Source organism: Pleuronectes platessa, chromosome 13 (genome assembly GCF_947347685.1).
Source record: "Pleuronectes platessa chromosome 13, fPlePla1.1, whole genome shotgun sequence".
NCBI classification, from domain to species: Eukaryota; Metazoa; Chordata; class Actinopteri; order Pleuronectiformes; family Pleuronectidae; genus Pleuronectes; species Pleuronectes platessa.
Window position 1 is genome coordinate 16,314,472 of NC_070638.1, and position 21,194 is coordinate 16,335,665.

At 43.9% G+C, this 21,194-nt stretch overlaps 1 protein-coding gene across 1 annotated transcript; it reads right to left on the bottom strand.

Annotated features, from left to right (window-relative positions):
- Positions 1 to 270: 270 nt before the first annotated feature.
- On the bottom strand, positions 271 to 19,930 carry LOC128455299 (TSC22 domain family protein 2). Its single transcript, XM_053438997.1, has 3 exons — positions 17,478 to 19,930; positions 2,585 to 2,636; positions 271 to 2,168 (listed from the first exon to the last, which is right to left on the bottom strand). The coding sequence occupies exons 1-3, from the start codon at positions 19,241 to 19,243 to the stop codon at positions 1,803 to 1,805; spliced, it is 2,184 nt and encodes a 727-aa protein (XP_053294972.1). The 5' UTR covers positions 19,244 to 19,930; the 3' UTR covers positions 271 to 1,802.
- Positions 19,931 to 21,194: the final 1,264 nt, after the last annotated feature.

The window sequence follows — 21,194 nt, forward strand, 5'->3', positions numbered from 1 at the left end:
TCTTGTCATCAAACAGTGGCAGCTGCCTGTGAAGTGTTGATTTACAGACATCTGGTGATTGCACGTTCATATGAAGTATTTCACCTATACACAAAACTCTCTGCATTTGGCACCGTCTTCTCGTGTGAGTTTTGTGATTAAGTAGAAAGAGGATGCATTTAATACAATATGTCATCAGAGGAAGTTGAGCTTCAATAAGTTGGTGCATATTCAACAGAACATAGTTTGAAATGTCCTAAGAATGAACTGTTTTCTACTTACACACGGGCATTATTATGGAATCTGAATATTGCTTTTATTTAAATACATTAAAATTTGCAATGTAACAAAACTATTGGCATATGAAATTCAAACACCATTTAAATGAACAAAACATGGCTCACTTCATTTTTCTGTGACTAGTGTCAATAACACTAGGGTTTTTTTTTTCTTTCTGTGCCACATCTTTTTTTTGCCCCCCCCCCCCCCCCCATTTACACTGTTCACAGACTATCTTACAATAAGAGTGCTGAATAAAAATGAGGTAAGAAAGTGGTTTGAAGATTACAGCTCATGCAGAACATGCCGAACAGCAACAAAAAAAAAGATTCTGTGAAAGAGGAAGTAACAAAACGAAAAATACATGTGTGCATTTAAAAATAATCCATTTACACAGCTTTGCATCTTTGGTTACAAAGTAGGATGAATGATTTCACAGCTTTTCCCCCCAGGCCCCCCTCAGGAAAAACAATGGAGGAAACATGAGGGGGGGTGTGGCAATACTAATTCACTTTTATATAAACTACAGACAATCGAATCTTCAAATGTGTGTGTGCAGGCTCACGTTTAGATTTGATGTCAACAGGACTTATGATGCTTTATACTAAACAAATGTACCTTCTGGATCTGGACTGGAGCTCTGAACAGGCGATCGCAGCCCAAAATTCAGAGTTAGTGTTAAACATTTGTCAGAACTGGTTTTGGCAATACTTTTGCTTAATATAAAGCCTTGCTCCCTGGGGCATGTGGCCAACCTGCTGAACACTGTAAAAGAAAAGAGGAACGAAGTCAAAGGGCTACTGGTTTCGTGAAAATTGTTCATGAATGAAAATAGCAGCCCCGTAATAAATAAAACACTTAACAGTATGACTCAGAAGAGCGATGCAAGAGTTGGACATGATGTGAAGTAACGGCAGCGATGTGGCGCTCAAAAAGAAAACGGTTTCTCTCCCACTTCTTACTTTACATGGAACAGCAAGGAAAAAATAACTCTATACCCACCCAATTGTCTCGTTTAAAAAAATAATCACTCTTTTTTTTTTTTTGACAATCACTCTCATTTGTCCCTTATGTGAGGTGTACTCCTCCCTTTCCACGCCCGCAGGCAGAGCAGATCTCAGGTCCAGTCGCAGGATCGTCTCCGAGGCCCGGTCCAATACAGGACGTCGTCTGTATGAGCCCGGAACCAGCGGTCGACCCGACACCATGAAACCAGCCCAACCTTCCCCGGACACTCTGTCTCTACACACTCTCTCTACACACACACTTCCTCTGTCCATGTCTCTCCGTCTCGGTCTCTCTTGATGATTGCATTAACACTGGAAAGGCCCATAGTACAGATGCATACACATTCCAACACCAAATTCACACTTCCTTGCTAACTCAACCTCACGCACACACACACATACACACAAGCACTGTACTTTGTGGTCAAGCTGGTGGCTAGAAGACAACGTTTTTTTCTTCTTTTTATTTTCACATACACTAACTGTAACAAGCTGTAGAGAAGATGCTCTTTTTGCGTGGCATGGGGCAGATGCACTTCAAGCAGAGGTGACGTTGGGTTGCAGTTGTTGCTGTTGGCCTGGGTCGAGCTGGGGCTGCGTCTGGAGCTGCTGGGGTTTCGGGTGGTGCTGGAGCTGGGGCTGCGACTGTGGCGGAACTTGAGCTTGAAGCGGAGGTGGGGCCTGTTGCTGGGGGTGGCTGAGTCCTTGCTGGGGAGGCGTGGCACCCGAGCCGGCGGCCGGCTGGGTGGACAGCTGAGACAGCTGGTCGCTGTTGGCCACAGATTTCAACACGGCATTCTCCCGCTCCAGCATAGAGTTCCTCTCAAACAGCTCCTTGATCTGTTCCTTCAAGACCTCCACCTCTTCACGCACTGCATACATCAGATGGCTTTTCACCAGGTCCTGAAGAGAGAAGGGAACAACGGCACGTAATGAGTCAACGGCACGTAACCAGAAGACGACCAGTCACACACAGGCTGATTTATCATGTTGCAACATGTTAGAGGGAGGATCAAGGCTACAGCTGCTTCGGTATTCACTGGGTTAATGTGTAGAGGTAAAAGATAAAAATGGCAGTTGAAGACCCTCAGGCTCTTAGAGCACGACAATAAGTCAAGGCAGACATGACAGCTACATGCTTTTTATTCTTCAAGCCCAGACTCATTTTAATGCAGCAACATAATACAGAATATGTGTTAATAATCAGTTATTGTACCTTCCCTTCATGTAACTGAATATCTACTTCAAACATTGTCAATTTAAAAGAAAGACAATTGTATTTGAAGAAATGTAATATGAAGGGTGAATGGATTACTCACCATAGCCTGTTCTATTTTATTATCAATGGCAACGACATTGGTTCCAGAGGCACTGTGGGGGAAAAGAAGACAGATATGAGAAAGCAGAATTAATAAGGTTGCTAGACTTTCTCTGGACAGATACTGGAATCAGAGAACTCTGGAAATCATGAAAATTAACAACAATCTACATGAGCGAAAGAGTGAATGAGAAATCAGAGCTCAGTGAATCAAACCACAGGAATCCAGGACCGATCGTTGGTTCTTAACATGAATAGTATAACTCAAATGTAGGTCAGGTCACAGGAGGAACAGGCCAGAGGCTGAGCTGCAGCGAACACACCAGGTCCCAGAAGAGGTCAATACAGTGCGCGAGAGAATTATAACTGGAGGTGTGGTGACAGAGAGTCCACACACTGCTCTACTGTCTGCAGCCATCATGGCTTCTTCCCATGACTCAGCTTTATTCCCTCTGACCCCATCACTAACTTTACAGGATGCGAGCACGCCGAGCAGCGGCCGTTACCTGCGGCGGGTGCGGTAGTGGGCGAGCAGCGCGGTCGCGCGCCCCGCCGTGTCCCCGGGGCAGCACGGAGTCTTGAAGGAGAACGTGCACGGCATGGCGCGGCCCGCGGCTGAGGAGACATCGGTGTCGGCGGAGAGAAAGGACCGGCGGGGCGCAGTGAAGCCGCTTTAACGTAGTGAAGGTGACCGCTTTTAGAAAAGTGAAACATGAACCCACGGGTCGAGGGAGTGACGGGGGGCGGAGAGACGGTCTGAAATTTCCCTGGCTCCGCCCTCCTCCTGCTGACCGGTGACTCAAGCAACTGCACCCTACAGCTGCAGGGGAAGGCGGTATGGAAGCCCAGCGGGGCCAGTACAACCAGTTAACACAGTTCATGTATCCATTCAAAATTAGCAAACAGATGGTTGCTCCACGGCAAATATACAATAATATTTTAATCAATTAAATAAAAAAAGACATTTGTAGATACATGTTATCAAATTATTCTAAAATCTGATACATTTGTCTTCAATTATAAATCAGTCAGTCAATTTATTTTCTTAATTAATGTGGTGATTGAACATATCCAATTGACGACCAAAATAACTTAATTACTCTGGGGTTCTTCACCATCATTTAAATGGCATTTTATCTGAGCCACAGAACCTTATGGTGGTACAACATGAACGCTCAAAGAATCCCCTCAGTCATTAGCCCTTGTTGTATAGACCAATGCCACCATGTGGTAGGAAGGTGTATGTGGTGGAGAACAGGTTGACCAAGAAGCCCCCAGGACAAAATGTTCTGTTCCTCCACACCATCCAATTTGTGTGTCGGAGGCCAGCGGAAGCACTCAGTTGATTTACATCAGGCAGTACGGGGGGAAGGAATGTTCCTCATACCTCCACTGCTAAGAAACACTGTCACTCACATCCACATTACTTACTTCCTCCGTCAGACATGACAGCGTCTAGCATGAGCTAAATTAGTTTCTGTGTCTCTCCCTCTGAGACCACACTATATGAACTGTTACATAACCAAATGGAAAGAAAAACAGCATCAACCTCAACTTCACCCTAAATGTGTGTTTAATTCAGACAAGGCGTCACTTAAAGACCCTCCCATAGTTCTCCTCCCTAACAGGACGTTTCAACATGCCTGTGCCGAGAGGAATCTCTCGCGCTATAAAACGCAGACACCGAGTGGAGTCTATAGGCTACACCCTTATTGCTTCACCAGACAAAACATGCCTCTATCAACTAAATCTCTATATTGTGTGCAGTATTTCTTGCATGTACATGTATACATGTGGTACAGACCTGTTATCAGTCATGCAGTCATCAGTGTTCACCAGCTTGAATCTGACCTTTTTATTTAGCTGTTAAATAGAGAGCAGCAGCTTTGTAATAACTTGAATATGACATTAATTATTCATATGCTCTCCACTTCATTTAAATACATAAAATACATGGTTTTTTGGAGCACCAACCATTGAGAAATGAGAAGAATCAATCAATCAAGACCATTGATGTGTATTAAGATAGACAACACATCTCCCCTTCCTCCCACTATCCAGAAATGAAGCCAACATATCCCAGGTATGAACAATGCCATATTGTGCATGTGGAGCCAGAGGTCTGGGCAGTAAAGGGGGATCGAACGCACCAATACATGCTCGAACAATCATGAGTCAGTTTCAGAATTCCATCATGACTGTTTCCACAGTTTTTATAACATCAACTAAGAAATTAAAACCTCATACTGAAAAAGGCGGGCTTAAGACCTATACTTCAGCCAACCACCAGGTGGAGGTGACTTCAGGAGATGGGAATATCCAGTTTGTAAGTTGCCTAAAGATTTCAACAGTCCTAGTCATACTTGTTTAAGTTTAAGATTGTATTTTCAAATTCAAACTTTAATTAAACTATTTTTTAAAGATGAAACCAGGAATTTATTAAACTAATTTATTATCAAAACAGTTGCGGATTGTTTTCAGTTCTATTGTCGTCTAAGCTTTAATACAATGCTGTGTGGAAGCCAATAGTCCTAATGACCAGGACAAATCACTGAATTCCTTTAATGCCTTGAAGCATTTTCTCTGGAGCTTTTCCTCCAGCTGGTTTCAGTGGAGGCAACAGGGAGGTGGGATGAACAACAAGTGAATAACAGTAGAGGAAAACTCAAGAGCCCCCGAGTGTACTGTCAGCGTCAGGACATGTGACAGGCCAGAGATAGATTTGTAACTATGGAGACAGGAAAATATCAATAACACAATAATGCTTTTCTGAGAGTGTGCAAGGCAGATTTCCACAAAGCCCGGAGCTGGATGATAAGCTGTAGTTCTGTATCCTCAAGTCAAAGTGGGTAAAGATGACTTTGTTAAGTCATGATGTTTTCAGGCAGCTTCTCTTTACTTCAGCTGTAAATGCACAAGTTACCCTGAAACAAGCAGGAACAACAATCAAGTCAAAGCCATATTAGGACACCATCTGGTATACCAAGTACAACTTCCAGTAACAACTGGCACTGGGGGAAGATTTTGGAAGCCGCAGCATGAGTGAGTAGTGTTTTGGAGCTCAATAGAGTGAGTGTGCCTGGCTCCTGGTGCACATGAACTTGTTTAAGCCTCTGGATCTCAAGTCCAAGTCAAGAAGCTGTTATGTAGAGTAGCGTCGGACTACAAAAAAAAAAGCCGTTGAATGTGTGGTGAAGCCGCCTCCTCCGTTTCTCCAGTGTTAGAAAACAAACACTATAGCTCTGGTGATGCAAGTTAGGTCAGGACCTGCAAGCCTCGGGGCTGGGCTGAGATAAAAAAGAATGCTAATGAGGGTTCGAACTTACTCTTACACTGATTATGCAACCAACGCCTATGTAAACTTCACCTTGTACATTAACAGATCCAACGTCTATAAGCGCCGGGTAGAGTTTGGCTCGGTCCCCATACAGTGCTGGAGCTGTAAAGTAGGAATGTCAATAAAAAGTCCATTGGAGGCCGAAAGGTTTGTGGGCAACTGTGACTAACTCATCTGAATTGTTGTCATTCCTTGACTCTGGAGGAGCTGCTGGTATATTCAAGAGTAGCAGGTTTCCTGAAGCTACACGGGAAGAACAACGCTAAGTCTGTTCAAGTCAGCCTGAGACATGTTGAAACAAGTTCAGGGATTACCAGGGAAAGTCTGATCAAATGCCCAAGGACAGCAGGTGCACAAGGCAGTCTAACCATGACACCTGCAATGCAACGCCTGTCATTGTAAAGAATTAACTCTGCTCTTTATCAATCTAGATCTTGTTTTCTATCTGGGCATGTAGCTGTTTACTGTAAAAAGTATTTTTCACACTAAAATGAGCATTTATGTACTTCCATTTAATCCAACACCTCCCACTGTCAATGTGACATTACACAGCTTTGCATGCAGGAAGTTAACCAGCAGAGAGTAAAAACAAGGAAGTGATATAATTACCAGCGAGCGTGCATGAAAACTCTGAATTGCACGACACCAGTCGATTACAAGGAAAGAGTATATGAGATAAATTGTTCTCTGTCGTTGATCCACATACATTGATAGTCTGTGAGAATCTGGTTTGTTTCATGTAATCTACATTTAAAGTTAGCAGTTCTAGAGATCTAAACATTGGTGTCAATTTGAAGATTTGTTTTGGTAGCCTTTTGCCCGTGAATTTAGATATCCACTTGTTTGCTTTATTGCCAAATGTTTAATGATAAGATTGACTCTACTTAAGTATGTACGCTAAATATGAAGCTATCGCAGCAGTGGGCTAACTTGGCTTAGCATAAGACTGGAAATAAGTAGAAACAGCTAGCCTGGCTCTGTCTCAAGCTGTTAGTCTGTATAAAAACAGAAGTGGAAAAACTACTCCATGTTATTGATTATGTACTGGACTGTTTCTGGCAGGATGCAGTCTCTGCTGGTTGCACATAAAAAATGTAAACATGAAAATCCAACACCAATATGGTTTCGGTTATAGTACTCTAAATCTTTAATGCTTGGATCCCTGATTATAAGAAAACATGTACATTAAAAAAAATAAAGGTTCCACTTTTGGAGCTGTTAGTGAGGCTTAACAATCATATGATGCTAAACTTAGCGTAGAGTTAAATTTAAGATTTAACATATTTGCTGTCGACAGACAGTACATGAAATAAAGGATTTCTTTATATACAAACTTTACTGTAAAAATAATTTTCTAAACATTGCGAGAGAGGTTTTATTACATAGCCGACCCTCTCTGAGAGCTTTTATCAAGAACGTATTTAAAAAATATCACTCAGATTTAAGCACACGTATGTTTTTTAAGTCTTCTATGACTTAATCTAGTTGGTTCAAACATGATCCTAAATAAAGCTGAATAAAACAGACTTAGTAAGGGTCAACTCCTGAGGCCATTATCAATATCTGCCAAACAGTCTTAAACAAAGCACTGGTTATCTCTGCTTCCATGGAAACAAAGCAGCCCTAGGCAGAACAGTGAATCCAGAACAGCAATACACAAAAAAAATTGAAAGAAGTGAAGTAAAGCACAGGGCTCATATCAGCACTGCTGGTGCCAGTTCACTAGTATGATGCCTCCTGAGTGGAACTGGAACTAGCCAAACATTGAGAGTGAACTTGTGCACTTGTCCAGTGTAGATCATGACATCACAACGTTGATTTACCTGTTTGCTGCTGGGGCAACAAATGGACAATTAATTGTGTGTTTTATGTGTGTGTGTGTGTGTAGTTCTCTGTGACTGGTGATGGTGTGTAAGCTGTTCATTTCTCAAAATCTGTTTCATTTCCTGTCACTCGGATATGGTTTCTTGTGCTTCCCTTTTCATTTTTGTAAAAGGCACTATGAATACGTTCAGGCTCATTATACAGCGACAGGGGGAGAGTTTGTACATGTTGGTGTCTGTGTGAGTCCACGTACAGGGTCTTCTATCCGTGTAATAATCCAACATGATAACTTAGAAATGTAACTGAATAAAAGCTGTTTGACAGAAAATGGTGCACAAGTTCTGTTTTAAATAATGAACAACTACTTTTTACCTAATGAATTAACAGGGACTAACTTCTCCAAAAGGGCTTGAACAAACATTAACAGTCATATGACCAGACATTGTGTGTCTGGTCCGCTTCATTACATTACTTCAAGAATTCAAGCGAACTATAAACCACAAGAGCCTGTTTAAAACTACTCCCTAAACTACTTCCTACTTCAACTGTCATGTCTCGAATTTTGTTTGCGATTCCAAATACAGATATCGTAAATTAGATAATTGGGTTAAGAGCTGAAACGTTTAGTCAATGAGTGGATTAGTTGATCAATAGTGGCTGGTTGCACCAACTGGTCTTATGCCTGGTCTCAAGCTAAGTCTGGAGTAACTTGGCGTAATAAGTCCAACCTCATAGTTACGCCAGTTGCACCTTCTTCTTCTCAACAAGACCGGTCGTCCATTTTAGGGCAAGTCCGTGGCAGGTGTTAAGACAAATGTAAAGCCGTTTTTAAAGTAACAACTTTAGACCTCAAATTTATCCTCAGATAGTCTTTTTATTAATCAAAAACTCCACCCACTCTCCAGTTCTGTTTGCATCATGTTTTCAACAACACAAGTAATTTAAAAACGTCCATTTGAAAAACTTTTATCAACAGTTTCTTTTGAATATTAGGACATTTGACCAAATGCTCTCTTGATCCCTCACGAGGAACGATAAGAGGTTGTTGTGGAAAAGGGATTTCTGGACGACCTTGCTTCAAGATAACCGTTAGCTGCGCCCGTTATTGGATTAAACCCGTTTACAATCTGTTTAACTTTCTCCATTTGATTGTTTGTCTCTGCAGCCTGAGATCTCAGCAATTACACTGGTGCATAAGACGTAAGAGAGTTGTCCAAACAAATGGGAATGACACCAAGGCTGTAAACAAACCCGGATTCTGAAGCGACACAGGCAAAATTATAATGTTACAAAAAGAGGCAGTCGGGAAAAAAAGACAGATTGATAGAAAACAGGGGAGGGAGAGAGAGAGAGGGAGAGAGAGACAGAGAGAGACAGAGATATGGCTGAGAAGACTATTGGCCAATCCTGTGCTTGCTGCCAGGCTTTGTTTCCATTCTCAATCCATGCACGTGTAGAAAGCAAGACTCACTGCTATTGAACACAGCACACGTTATTACACTCTTGCAGGCCTGTCCAGTCCATTCCAGTATAGTACGGTACCTATCACTGTGAGCCTTTGAGTCTCTTAATCTGCTGCCAGACTGGAAGGCCTGGTAGAAAGCCTTGGAGGGGTTCCTGTGTCACATTCAAAGAAAGGGAGAGACGACAGAGATAGGGCAGAATTGAAACAGCGAAAGAAAAAAAACTGAAGTTATGATTCCTAGAAATGTTTCCTTACATAACTTCATTCCAACGCACAAAACATGTTGGCTTGGACTGGCTAGAGAAAAGGCTCTTAGGTTTCACTGCAACATATAGGACATTCAATCAGCGAAGCAAAGGGGGAGTCTTGACCTAAACACAGGAATGTGTGTTCAAAAGCTGGGGACAGCTTCATAAAGTTGAAAGTCCTCCCTAAGGCCATTCACCTAAAGTCTGGTGGCACTTACCCATGTTTAAGTTGTTTTCAAAATACATGCGGAAAAAATAAAGAGGGAAACTGCTGACACTGACAGTTCATTTTGTTAATACCCTTGCGTCAAGAAATGCATTAGCATCTATACAGTAATCGATAAACTACAAGTATATGATGTTCCATGCCAAAGGAGGTATGTTGGGAAGGGGAAAGGAAACTCCAGTCTGACCCTCACTTTATGTACACCCAGCTTGTGCCTTTCAAAACATGAAGCTTTTCTTCAGGATTATTCAAACAAATGTAAACGCAAACTGACATGACCATATGCACACAGAGGAGTGAGCAAACACAAAGCTCTTACACACACACACACACACACAGCGAGAGAGAGAGAGAGCACAGGGGAATTGGGAATTTGATTTACAGCATGTGTGCACATTATAGCAGCCAAGGCTCTTTTCCTAGAAATCTGTGGCACAAACTCCCTTTGTCACATTACCTCATGACTAAACACTCTCACATCCTCCTCCCATACCTCCTGCTTAATTTTACTTTGCGGGCAATGGCGGAAGAAAAACCTCTGCACATGTGTGCGAGCGCACACCTCCACAGAAAAGCCTCTGTTTTTTGCCATGGCCGTAACTCTGTGCCAGCGAGTGAGCAACGGGCTGAAATCATCGAGGTCGGATGACTTGGAGTCCAGCAACCTCTTCATGAAAGAGGTAAGAACTGGAGGAGTCATCATTCCCTGTTTTCAAGTAGCAAACACTCCGCTCTCAATGGCGCTCTTTGTAACTCTAAAATGAAACATGTCAATATCCATCTATGAAAGCACCTCTTTGTAAACCAACTAGTCAGTGCGTTCGGCAGTGTAGCCGTTTCCCCCCATAAACCCCAGAGTATGGAGTGTGAGGCTGACAGAAAGAGGGAACACACAACAGAAGAAAAAGTCCCTTTTCTTTTTTCGGAACCACTCTCTCAAAGCACATAAGCTAGCCTGACACAAACTCCATAGCTGGCTGCACATGCCCTGGCTTTGCTCGACAGTACCCTGAAGCAAAAATTATAACCTGACAGCAGACAAAAATAACCTTTTGGTAAATTCTTGCTGGTTGCTATCACACATCTCACCGCAGCGTGACACATGGCTTTTCCTTCAGTGTGGCTGTGCTACGAACCAGCTGCTGTGTCAAAGGTTCAGGTTCACGGTTATTTCCTGATGATAACCACACAAACTCATTGAGCACATAAAGACCCACACAAGCCTTAATTGATGAGCGGGGGAGGAGGTTTTGAGGAAAGGAGTAGAAATGAAGAGGAGAGAGGAAAGTACACAAAAAAACATGTGGTGTCAGAATAGATCTTTTCTTTTGCGTTATGGTGTTGTGGTGACCTCAAGCATGTGCTATACTTGAGGCGATGGAGATAACATAAAGCAAGTATTCAGTCCAAACCCTCTCATTCTACTGTGCTGGCAAATGGGCTGAGGGATGATTAAAGCCCCTTTTCCACTGGTGCAATGGGAATGGATACAATCGGCTTTTACTCCCGTGTCGAATGACTTTGCAGACACAGGATTTTAATTGGCTCGGATCGGCAGCAATGCAAACTAGACACCCAGGTGAAAACTCTAATTTGGCAAGACAGCGCCTTTGTGACTTCGAACATGACGCACTGGGGTACCGGACAGAAAGGCAAATTCCTCTACTGGCTTGGAAAGGAAGTCAATGGTGTCTTAAGCAGGTCTAGTCGCATTCATGAATCCTGCATTTACCTAATTATGGAGTAAAACTGTATAACTGGATACTGTAGAGACAAACAAGGGAGAGGTTATGAAACAAAAAAGGTCTAAAGAAATATGTTTTAGTCCTGTGTAAGAATAATCTCAGTCCACAGTAACATACATATCACATGACCCTTCACATTTACTGGTCATGCCATGTAAACTGGAAGCCAATTGTTTATTTGCTGTAGGCTGCATAGTTGTAGAAAAAACTACAAATAAGAAAAAGTAATGTTGAAGAGAAAGAACAAGGAGGAGCTTTTACTGAAAGTTAGGGTTCGCAAGACTTTTCTCCTGCGCCTGGTAGTAAAGTCACAACTAATAAGAACCAACCAAGGAGGAAATGTGGATGATTGTTTATAAAAGTCTCAGTTCCTGTACTTCTAGACTGAAATGCTGACCCGGACTTTTCAAAAATAAAAATGGGACCAGTAGCATTTCCAAAAGTCTCTGTTCAAGGGGCTGTAAAACTCTTATGTAGTGTGGATGCCAGGCGTAAATATAGTTACAATAATCAATTTAAAAACTAAAACCTATGAAACAGTTATGACGTAGCCTAAACACTCTGTTGCTGCTTTCGAGGATTCAGGTTCTCAGCACCATCCATCCATCTGTCACAGAGCAGAAGTAGGTCAAAAATATTTAGATTCCAGCTGCCCTATGGGAGTTTCTTTCAGCGGGTTATGGGTTGCAGGCTGGGGAGATGGAGTACAGGGAGCACTCAGAGACACTGCTTGATTACTGTATGGCCTCTGGGGGAGAGATTAGCACATGATGAGTGCCAGGGACACAAAGATCTTTACCGCTATGACGACCGAAGGAACCTTGTTCAACTTCTGGATCGTGGGCCATTGTTCTCTATAGACTCCATACTTTCTGGGTATATATGGGGGGCTTCCAAGAAGTATCAGTGTATAAACTAGCTGACACAAGTTGCTGTGATGTTTGAAAAATACAATAAGGCTACAAGCAACCATTAAAATACAAAGACTGAGAAGACCAGAAACTATTTTTAACAAACAATATACATATAACGTCCCAGAACCAAAAACTGGAGAGCTAATGTGAGAAACTGAGTGGGCAAGAAGGGAAGTGAGAGAAACTACAGTGAACCTTTCACATTATTTACAAATTCTTACTGTGTATAAAACAAGTTTTGTAAAGCTTATTGTTGTTTCAGACCAAGTGTCAGTTGGATCTGAGAACTACACATTGAAAACAAACACAATCCGGGGGCGAGGAGTGAGAAAGACGTGATCTTAGCAGACCTCTGTAGTCTTGTCCCTCCTCATCTCGGCTGCGTTAGCCGCTATAAGCATAGCACACTTGAAACACACTGCTGAACATAGCATTGCATTATGGATACTGTAGGTGCCAGGTTTTAAAGGAGGAAGAATGTGTGGAATGAAAGATTATATCTCGTACTGCTGCATCAATGCCGTTTCTTTTTTTGGGTTTACTGTCCATTGTGAGTCTGACAGTGTTAAAGGAGTACAATGCTAGATTAGTGGAATAGTATAAGCACCTGCATGAGACAAACATCTTGTTTTTTCCTGCTGTTTTAACCCCCCTTTCCTGCTCTGGATTCCTCCTTCTCAACACAAATATTGTGGTTGTATTACAGCTGCAAGTTATCTGCAAAGACAATGACTTTAATCCTTATTTTGGCTCATCACACAATTGCTTTTTAATCTGTCGTTAATATTTGTCTGATTTGCCTAATCTTTGCACTATTTGACAAAAAGTGCCAATGTGCAAAAGAGGCTTTTGGTGTTAGGCCATACACACCAAAGAAACTACAGTTATAGGTAAATCAATATATAAACACATTATTCAAACAACAACATTTATGCTGAAATAACCTATGTGTAAGAATATGTTTCAGCTTTTTAAGAATAGTAAATAAGTGAGAAACAAATAATTAATTTATAGAAAGTTAATCATAAGTTATTACAATAACAATAAGTGGTTTCTCCCCAGTGAGTGAAAAGCCAAGACAGTAGAAATATGGTGTTCTTAGTAATCCTTCGTATCCATCGTAAGTGTCACCTTCCAAAAATCCTGATAACAAGGATATTCTCAGTTAGCTTATCTAAAGTGCAGCACATCCCCAGTTAAACAGGCCATTAAAGTCTTGGAGTTGATGTTCTTCTGAGAACAATGGAGGGCCTCCATACCCGAGGTGGAGGTGATGACTGAACCAAATTCTACAGACACAGGCTTGAGAAAACCTTTTTTTAAACTTTCTCTTTAAAATAGCTTTAAGGCTAAGAGAACGCTGGGTTCACAGTTGATACAAAGGTGGACACAGAAACACAAACCATACACACTGAGAGGTTAGAGTTCAGGGCAGGAGCAGAAGCTGATTAATTATACTACTGCTATATTCAGTGCTTGTGCACAGATCGTCGATTTGGTGCAGTGAGATATTACAGCATTAATGGTGGCAGACCAGGTTTAGAACTGTGATTAAGATAGGTATGTAGTTCTACCCCTGTGAGGCACTCTGGATGAAGTGTGCCCACAAAAAGTCATATGATATGACCAGAGAGCCTCATTGCAGAAGCGGGGAGTGCGCTAAGAATATTAAATGAATAGAAGGTGGCAGTGTGAGGGGCGGACTGAAAACAGGATGAAGAAGTACGCCAGAGGTCGCGAAGGGGAGGGAAAGTCCCTGTGGTATATGTTGTCTCTGTGTCACTCTCTCTTCCCTTCACCTACACCCACACAGCTCCGCCATGACTAAAAAAATGAATAAACTGGCAAGTTTGTCCGAAACTACAGCACGGCCACGCAGCTTTCCTCAGAGAGAGCCCCACAACCCACTCATCCGCCGCATGGGTAGTTTTGCAAGAGCACAAGCTGCCTCAACCCATCCCCTTTTGAAGACACACCCCTCATCCACCCACACAGAGACAGTCCCTCAATTCACAGTGGCACTAACTGCTCAACCCCCCCTGCCCCTTTACCTCCTGAGGAGTACAATTTTACATAAGCTCCCGATATGCAGGGCCAATAAACCATTCTACACCAGCATGACTACAATTATACACAGACCACAGATGCATTACATTCCTGCAAATTATCCAGCAAAAATCGGAGCAACAAAGACATTATGACAACCCAACGATGTTATTTTATGCTCTGAGTTGTTGAAGCAATCTGGGAAACATTAAGCTGAGCAGATGATATTCAAATTATGAGAACATCAAATTCAGTCTTGAGTCTATATCTGTTTTGGGAAAACTGCAGAGTGGAGGATCAAAGGGACGAACATTAGCTCCTACAAATGGCCCAGAGTTTGTTCCAGGTTGTGGAACTTATTTTAAGTCCTCAACCTTTTAAATCATGAGCGGCTGCATGTGTGTAAATATACAGATGATATATTTTAGCTGCGGATGTCGTCCATTTGAAGATAAAATGTGAGTGTTTTTGTTGTGTGGTGTGTGTGTGTGTGTTGGGGGGGGGCAGCAGGAGACCAAATAAACAGTGGTGAGGAAATGTGGAAATTAAGCAAGAGACAAATAAAAAAAGCTTGGAGGGAGGAAGGGTTGTATGGAGCATAGCTCACATGCCTGCAAGTCACTCTGCAGCTTCCTCCACCTCTAGTGAACGTACCACAGTTCCTGCTGCAGAGAAATGTCATTCAGCACCTAATCTGAACATGAATAACTGCCCTGCCTTGTCTGTCAGTCAGTGGGGTGGTAGGTACAAAGCACTGATGCTGCACCATTGGTAAGAAAAAGAAAACACCATTAAACAACAGCTAATGCCAGCTCGGGCGAACAGAACAGAGGGAGTGGATGTGCCTACTATATACATCCAAAGGGACCTACACAGGATATACAGTAAGCTTGCATTGCAAAAGAAAAAGGCCACAATGTGACAACAAGAACAGTTTGCCGACACACCCCACTGTCAGGTCGCTTATCGGCACAATGTGGGCACAGTGGAAAGACTACTGCTCAATGTCTGATAGTGCTCGGCTGTCGTGAGAGACCCCCGCTCTTATCAGCCTGGGAGCTGGGTCTTCTCACAAGCAACACATGGGTCCTATACAGCCTGAAGTCAGGAGCACTGTCACAAACATAAATACTGTTCTAAATGACACAAGTTGCTTGAATGAAATGTATTTGCCTTTACAAATAAATACACCAAAAAGAGTGTGTAATGTCAAAATAAATAGTTTGCACCAAGAACTTTCCATAAAAACTTTTAGGGAATAAAGCAAATTTTCCATTGATTGATGTGTTATATAATACAAAAGATACCATGTGAATACTGAAAGTGTACGCTGATGTAAATTTACCAGACCTTAATTCTTGACTCCAAGTGGTCTATAGTGTCACAGCTCCATCTGACACAGGTGATGGATTTTACACACAGTACAAACAGGAAGCTTCCCTGATGTGCTCATTACAAACTGAAACACATCTTAATCATGTCTATTATCCAACAACATGTGTAGTAAAGCAGAGCCAGCGTTCTGCAGTCTGCATATCTGGTCATCTAAAAGACTGTTAATGGAAACCACAGAGATTTCAGGCACTGTGTCATTTCCGCTCGTGAGTGGCATCCACTACAAGTGAGACAAAGAGATGAAACTCAGGAATTGAGAGAAGATTAGACTGGAAACTAAGCAAATGTCATATTCCCTAACTGACAGCAACACTGTGATAACATGTCTTATTATCCATATGTACTAGAGTGCAGCTCTCTTTGGATTGCTTTTACTGTAATTATATAACAAGAAACAAGGACTGCATCAGTTTACATCCTCTTGTCAGGCCACTGTCTCTCTCTGCTCCAAATGCAGTCTGAGAGAGTGATTCCCGGGGCGAACGAAACAAAAGCGCGGAGGACAAAGGGGGGGAATCAAAGATCAAAATAAAGATTCTGTTTTGTGTTGTTTCCTCTCCCTCCACCTAACCAGAGGCTTTTCCAGTCCACTGCCGTAAATCGTTGCTCTGAACTCGCTTGTATTCCGTCCCTACCACAGACATTGTTAGTAGGAAATAGTTTATGGAAAAAATATATATCTCCTTGCTCGTCTCATTTGCTCAATTCATAACCAATTAAAAACTCCTTGTAGGTGCTTTAAATTCCTACACTTACACCATGTGTGCTGTGGATTATTTTCACATTTACACACTGTGATCAATCTAATGGATCATTACACAAAAAAAATACTACCCACAATAAAAAGCTAGTCAGCAGGTTTTTCTTAATCTGAGGTCCTCTTTAAAGACTTTCCTCAGGGCCACCTGATGTGGCAACAAGTGGAAACAGTGATATCATACAAGTGGCAACACAAACCGAAACACTCTTCTGTGTTTGTATTACAAAGTCTTTTCCACAGCAGGAGCTAACTTATTAAAAGGTCAGGCATGCAACACGTTCGCAGAGTGGCCAGGAGAAGCCAGAGAATAAAATAGAGAGCAGAGTGAACTCTACACACAGTGAACAACCAGCAACGCATGGTTGATGTGTGCAGCCAAGGCCGTCTCATCCAACACTGTCCTGGAGGTGACAGATAAGTGGGAGGACAACAGCGCTGGAGACATGAGACCTGCAAATTGCTACAACACACACACAAATCAAACACACATCCTAACACAAAGGGAACGACGGTATGACATAGGTCATGTGTGTGTTTAACAAGCAGTTGCATGCACTGAGAACGCCACAGGTGTTTCCCTCCACTGTGCAACACTCCACTTACTCCTTTAGTACCTAATGAGAGACTATACCTTTATTTCATTTCCTTCTTTTGTGTAACTTTTCTCTTCCCTCTATTCACACGCTTCATCCATAACTTCCTTTGGGGTCCATCTGACAAGCTACATAAGCCATTGCCTTAACTATGAGTTTCTACGTTCTTGGGATCAAAGCAAACCGACAAATCATGTCAGCTGTCACAACCCTCTGTTCCCTGACACTGCCTGTATGCCATTGATCACGTTGTGCGAGTTATTGATGAAACATATGATGATGATACTGAACAGAGACGAGAATTTTCTAACTGTAAACAATAAGATCTTGAAAATTGTTACCTGTCCTCCTCCCCGTCGACAGGTATGTGGATTCCAAACAGGCTGTTGACAGCTGGAGTGGTGAGCTGCAAGCTCTCAGGCATGAAGGGCTTCACTGGTTCTTTACCGGAGACAACAGGAGACTGTGCATTGACGAGACCACCACCACCCTCCACCGGTCCAAATCCAGGTGCTGGGAGAACCTGGGCCCCAAACACCAGTGAAGTCGCATTGTGGGGTATCTGACCCAGAGGCAAACTAGAAGCTGTCACATTTGGCATGGCTGCACTGGAGGCACTGGGCACAGCGGTGGGCGCACTAGAGCCCACTGCCATGACAGGCACATTTTGTACACTGGAGGATGCAGGGTGGAGGCCGTGGGGTTGAGGCTGTCCAGCGGGGGCATACGGACTCACAGTTTGCTGCTGGAGAATGGATCCACCAACCAGTATGGAGCCTCCGACACCTCCCATACCAACATTCTGCTGCTGCAAGAGGCCCGGAGCCGGTTGTCCAGTGGTTAGGGATCCCCCTCCTGCTCCAACAAGATCTCCAACCTGATTTGGCACAAATGCCCCTCCAGAGGTTGGAGGAATGACTGAAGCAGGCCCTTGGCTCCCAGGCTGCAACCCGGCTGAGAGGCCAGACACTGGGAGGGACTGGCTGGTGGAAAGCCCAGGCTGCATGGGAGCAGTCTGTTGCTGCTGATAGTACTCCGTCTGGTTCTGATACAGTCCAGATGACTGGCCGGTCAAGGGGTGGCCAATGGGAAGCTGGTGCTGCGGAGAAGAGTAAGTGCTGGGCTGGGCTGTGGGAGGCATGATGGAGGTCTTTTGGATGATGACACCAGATAGAGGCAAGCCATTTAGTCCGACTGGCAGCACACTCTGTGGGGCAGAGGGGTGGGGACCTCCCACTGTTGGCTGAGCCGGGACAGCTGTAGGCTGTTGTCGGGCGTTGAAGTTTTGATGGTGGATTTGCTGTTGCTGCGGTAGTGTCTCCGCTGAATGCATGCGGGATGATGAGAGAGAAGCATCTGCCACGGAGCCTAAGCCCTGACCTGAGGAAACCACAGAGCCCCCGGTGAGGCCGAGCCCACTGTCTCTGTCTGCAGCAGGGTCCAATGTTGCACTGGCATGCCTGATGCTGTCTACAGTCCTACCAACTCCGGAGCCCTCGGAGTCCTTCTCATAAAACTCTGTGCACGTCCACCGGCCTCTCCGGAAGGGTTCTCCAGTACCGTGATCGAGCTTGATGACCCTGAAGCGTGAAGTGCAACTCACCGTGGAGGTGGCAGGAGGAGGAGCAGCAGCTGAACTGGTCACTGCAGCAGCTTGGGATGCGTTGGCTGACACGCTGGATGCCGGAGCCGGCTGATGATGCCCTGCTCCTGGCTGAGGGATGATGGGTAAACCAGTTGTGACGCCGCTGCCCTGCGGCTGCTGGCCACCTTGAGCTGAGCCCGGCACTTTTCGGAACTCCCCTATGGAAGCGCCTGACAGCGCAGACAGGTGACCTGCTTGAGGTATGTGAGAGGGGGCCACAGCGCTGCTCGCCTCCGGCTCTCCGACGTTGTTCAGCGCTTCTTCTGACGAACTCCTGTCACACGCAGGCTCGTACTCGGCCCGAGAAACGTCGTAAATCTCCGACGACACGTCCTCAGTCCGGGACTCGTCCGGGTCGTCCAGACTCTCCGTGTCGTCCGCGGCACCTATCGCCGCCACCTGGGCCTGAGTCACACTTGTGATCTGGAAGCAGCTCTTCTTCTTGGCCGGCATTTTCGACATATTTGATTCCGAGTCCCACGTATGTCTATGTGTATCCTCCGCGGAAAAGGGGAGAGCTGGTTGCAGCTGGAGCCGCTTAGATCATGTTCAAGAGCACACTTTCATCTATTTTACTCAACTGTAATCGAGATGAATCTGCGCCATCCCTCTTCCTCTCTCGGTCTCCTGTTTCGTTTCATGAGCTCATAGCGCAACGCCGCACTTCGTGTCGTCTTGTCCGGCGGATGCGAGTTCAGACGCCGCTACCAGCCGCCCGAGCCAGCGCCTGTGCGGGGATCGGGCCGAGGGGTTTCGGTGGGTCCGGGCCGGCCTGCTAATATCCCGGCTGTGCAGTTGTCAGGCGGCCGCTGTCGCACAGTGTGTTGCCCAGCTGCAGGAGCTAGTAGAGGCTGAGGAGGGCCCGCAGCCCTCCACTCGCAGAGCTAGCTAGCAAGTCAAGCCAACTGGCAGCTGCACACTCCCCCTACGTCGGAACAAGTATGCGAGACATCTTCCAGAAAGCAGTCCGTCGTGCCCGCACACTTCCCCGGCTCGAAGTCCTCCCGTTTCGGCTCCGACGCTGAAGCTGAGTGCGGTCGAAGGAAGGAAAGTGAGTTAAACCTCACACTTTGAGACAAACAAGGCTCTAAACAGTCACCTCCCTCCCTCAGTCACTACTGACAAGATGGCTATGTTGTATGCGGCCGCGCTGAATCCTGGGTAGGCGGGCTGCGCAAGGGTGATTACGTACCAAACGTTTGTGAATCGCACCTCCGTGCTGCCTTCAGGGAACCGTTTGAAAAATGTAAAATGCACGCAACCACGAGGAGAGTGATCAAATGTGTATATAGACTGTATGTTGTCTATATAAAATTATACATATTATTATATTATTTGTCTCGCTTTAAGTGCACATTTAGATTATTTTTGTGTTTAGCATCAAGGGCTGCCGATACTTCAAAAAAGAAACGTTAACTAGGGCTGCGAGCAGTACTCTGTGGCCCGAAAAATCAAATTTAAGTTGGAAAACAGGGCTTATTTCCTGTTGCAAGTAGATGGTGCTCTCACTACATACAGAAAAACACACATTTTTCACCTTTGCAACATCAAAGATATAAGAGGCATCTAAGACCACTGACAGTGACATTCAACAGACAACCTTGTGTTTTGTTGGCTTGTAATCAAACTTTGAAGCCACGCCACGGTCACACCGTGAGACAAAAACTCAAAAACTTAGTTGATTTAGTTGTAATCTCCATGTTGTTGAGACGACCCCTTAATCGAATTTGAAGCTGATCTGATGAAAGCTCTAGGAGGAGTTAGTTAAAATACACAACCATTTTGCCACGCCCATTTCAATTACTCCAGAATACTTACATTTTCACCAATTCTGCAAACTTTGGTGAATTTTCGAGTATGTCAAAGCCCTCAAAGGCAATTCATTTACATGAAAAATAATAAGAATCATTACAATTTCAATGGGGCCTCCGCACTGTCGGTGCTCGGGCCCTAATGATCTGAATATTCAACTAATGAATCAGCTCAACATCAATGTCAATTAAATAAACGTATATCACTGTAGATTGAACAAAATAGGCAGACTGAAGACGTCACATTGGGAAATTGTGAAAGGCGTTATCGTAGTAGGGGAGAGCGGGGTAATGTGGGACATTTTTTACATTTGCTCCCCTCTAGGCGAGCTAAAATGATATATCAGTCAAATTTACACATTTCGCATTAATTCAGGATGTTTTCTAGCAATGGAAATGATCAGAATGTCTTCAGGACAAAGGGCAGTGAAAATACGATTGTTTTTAAAAAAGTGGTCTTGTGTCCCACTTTACCCCAGCTACGGGTTAAAGTGGGACACTAACTTTTTCCACTTTAAAACTACCATAACAACACATGTTGTAATATTTAAAAACCACACATTCCAAAATTATTATGGGACTAGTAACAGAATCATGGGGAT

Coding starts and splice junctions, on each gene's coding strand:
- LOC128455299 (XM_053438997.1), bottom strand. CDS start 19,243: ATGTCGAAAATGCCGGCCAAGAAGAAGAGCTGCTTCCAGATCACAAGT. Junction 2,637..17,477: donor GTCGACGGGGAGGAGGACAG/GTAACAATTTTC, acceptor TTTCCCCCACAG/TGCCTCTGGAACCAATGTCG. Junction 2,169..2,584: donor ATAAAATAGAACAGGCTATG/GTGAGTAATCCA, acceptor TTCTCTCTTCAG/GACCTGGTGAAAAGCCATCT.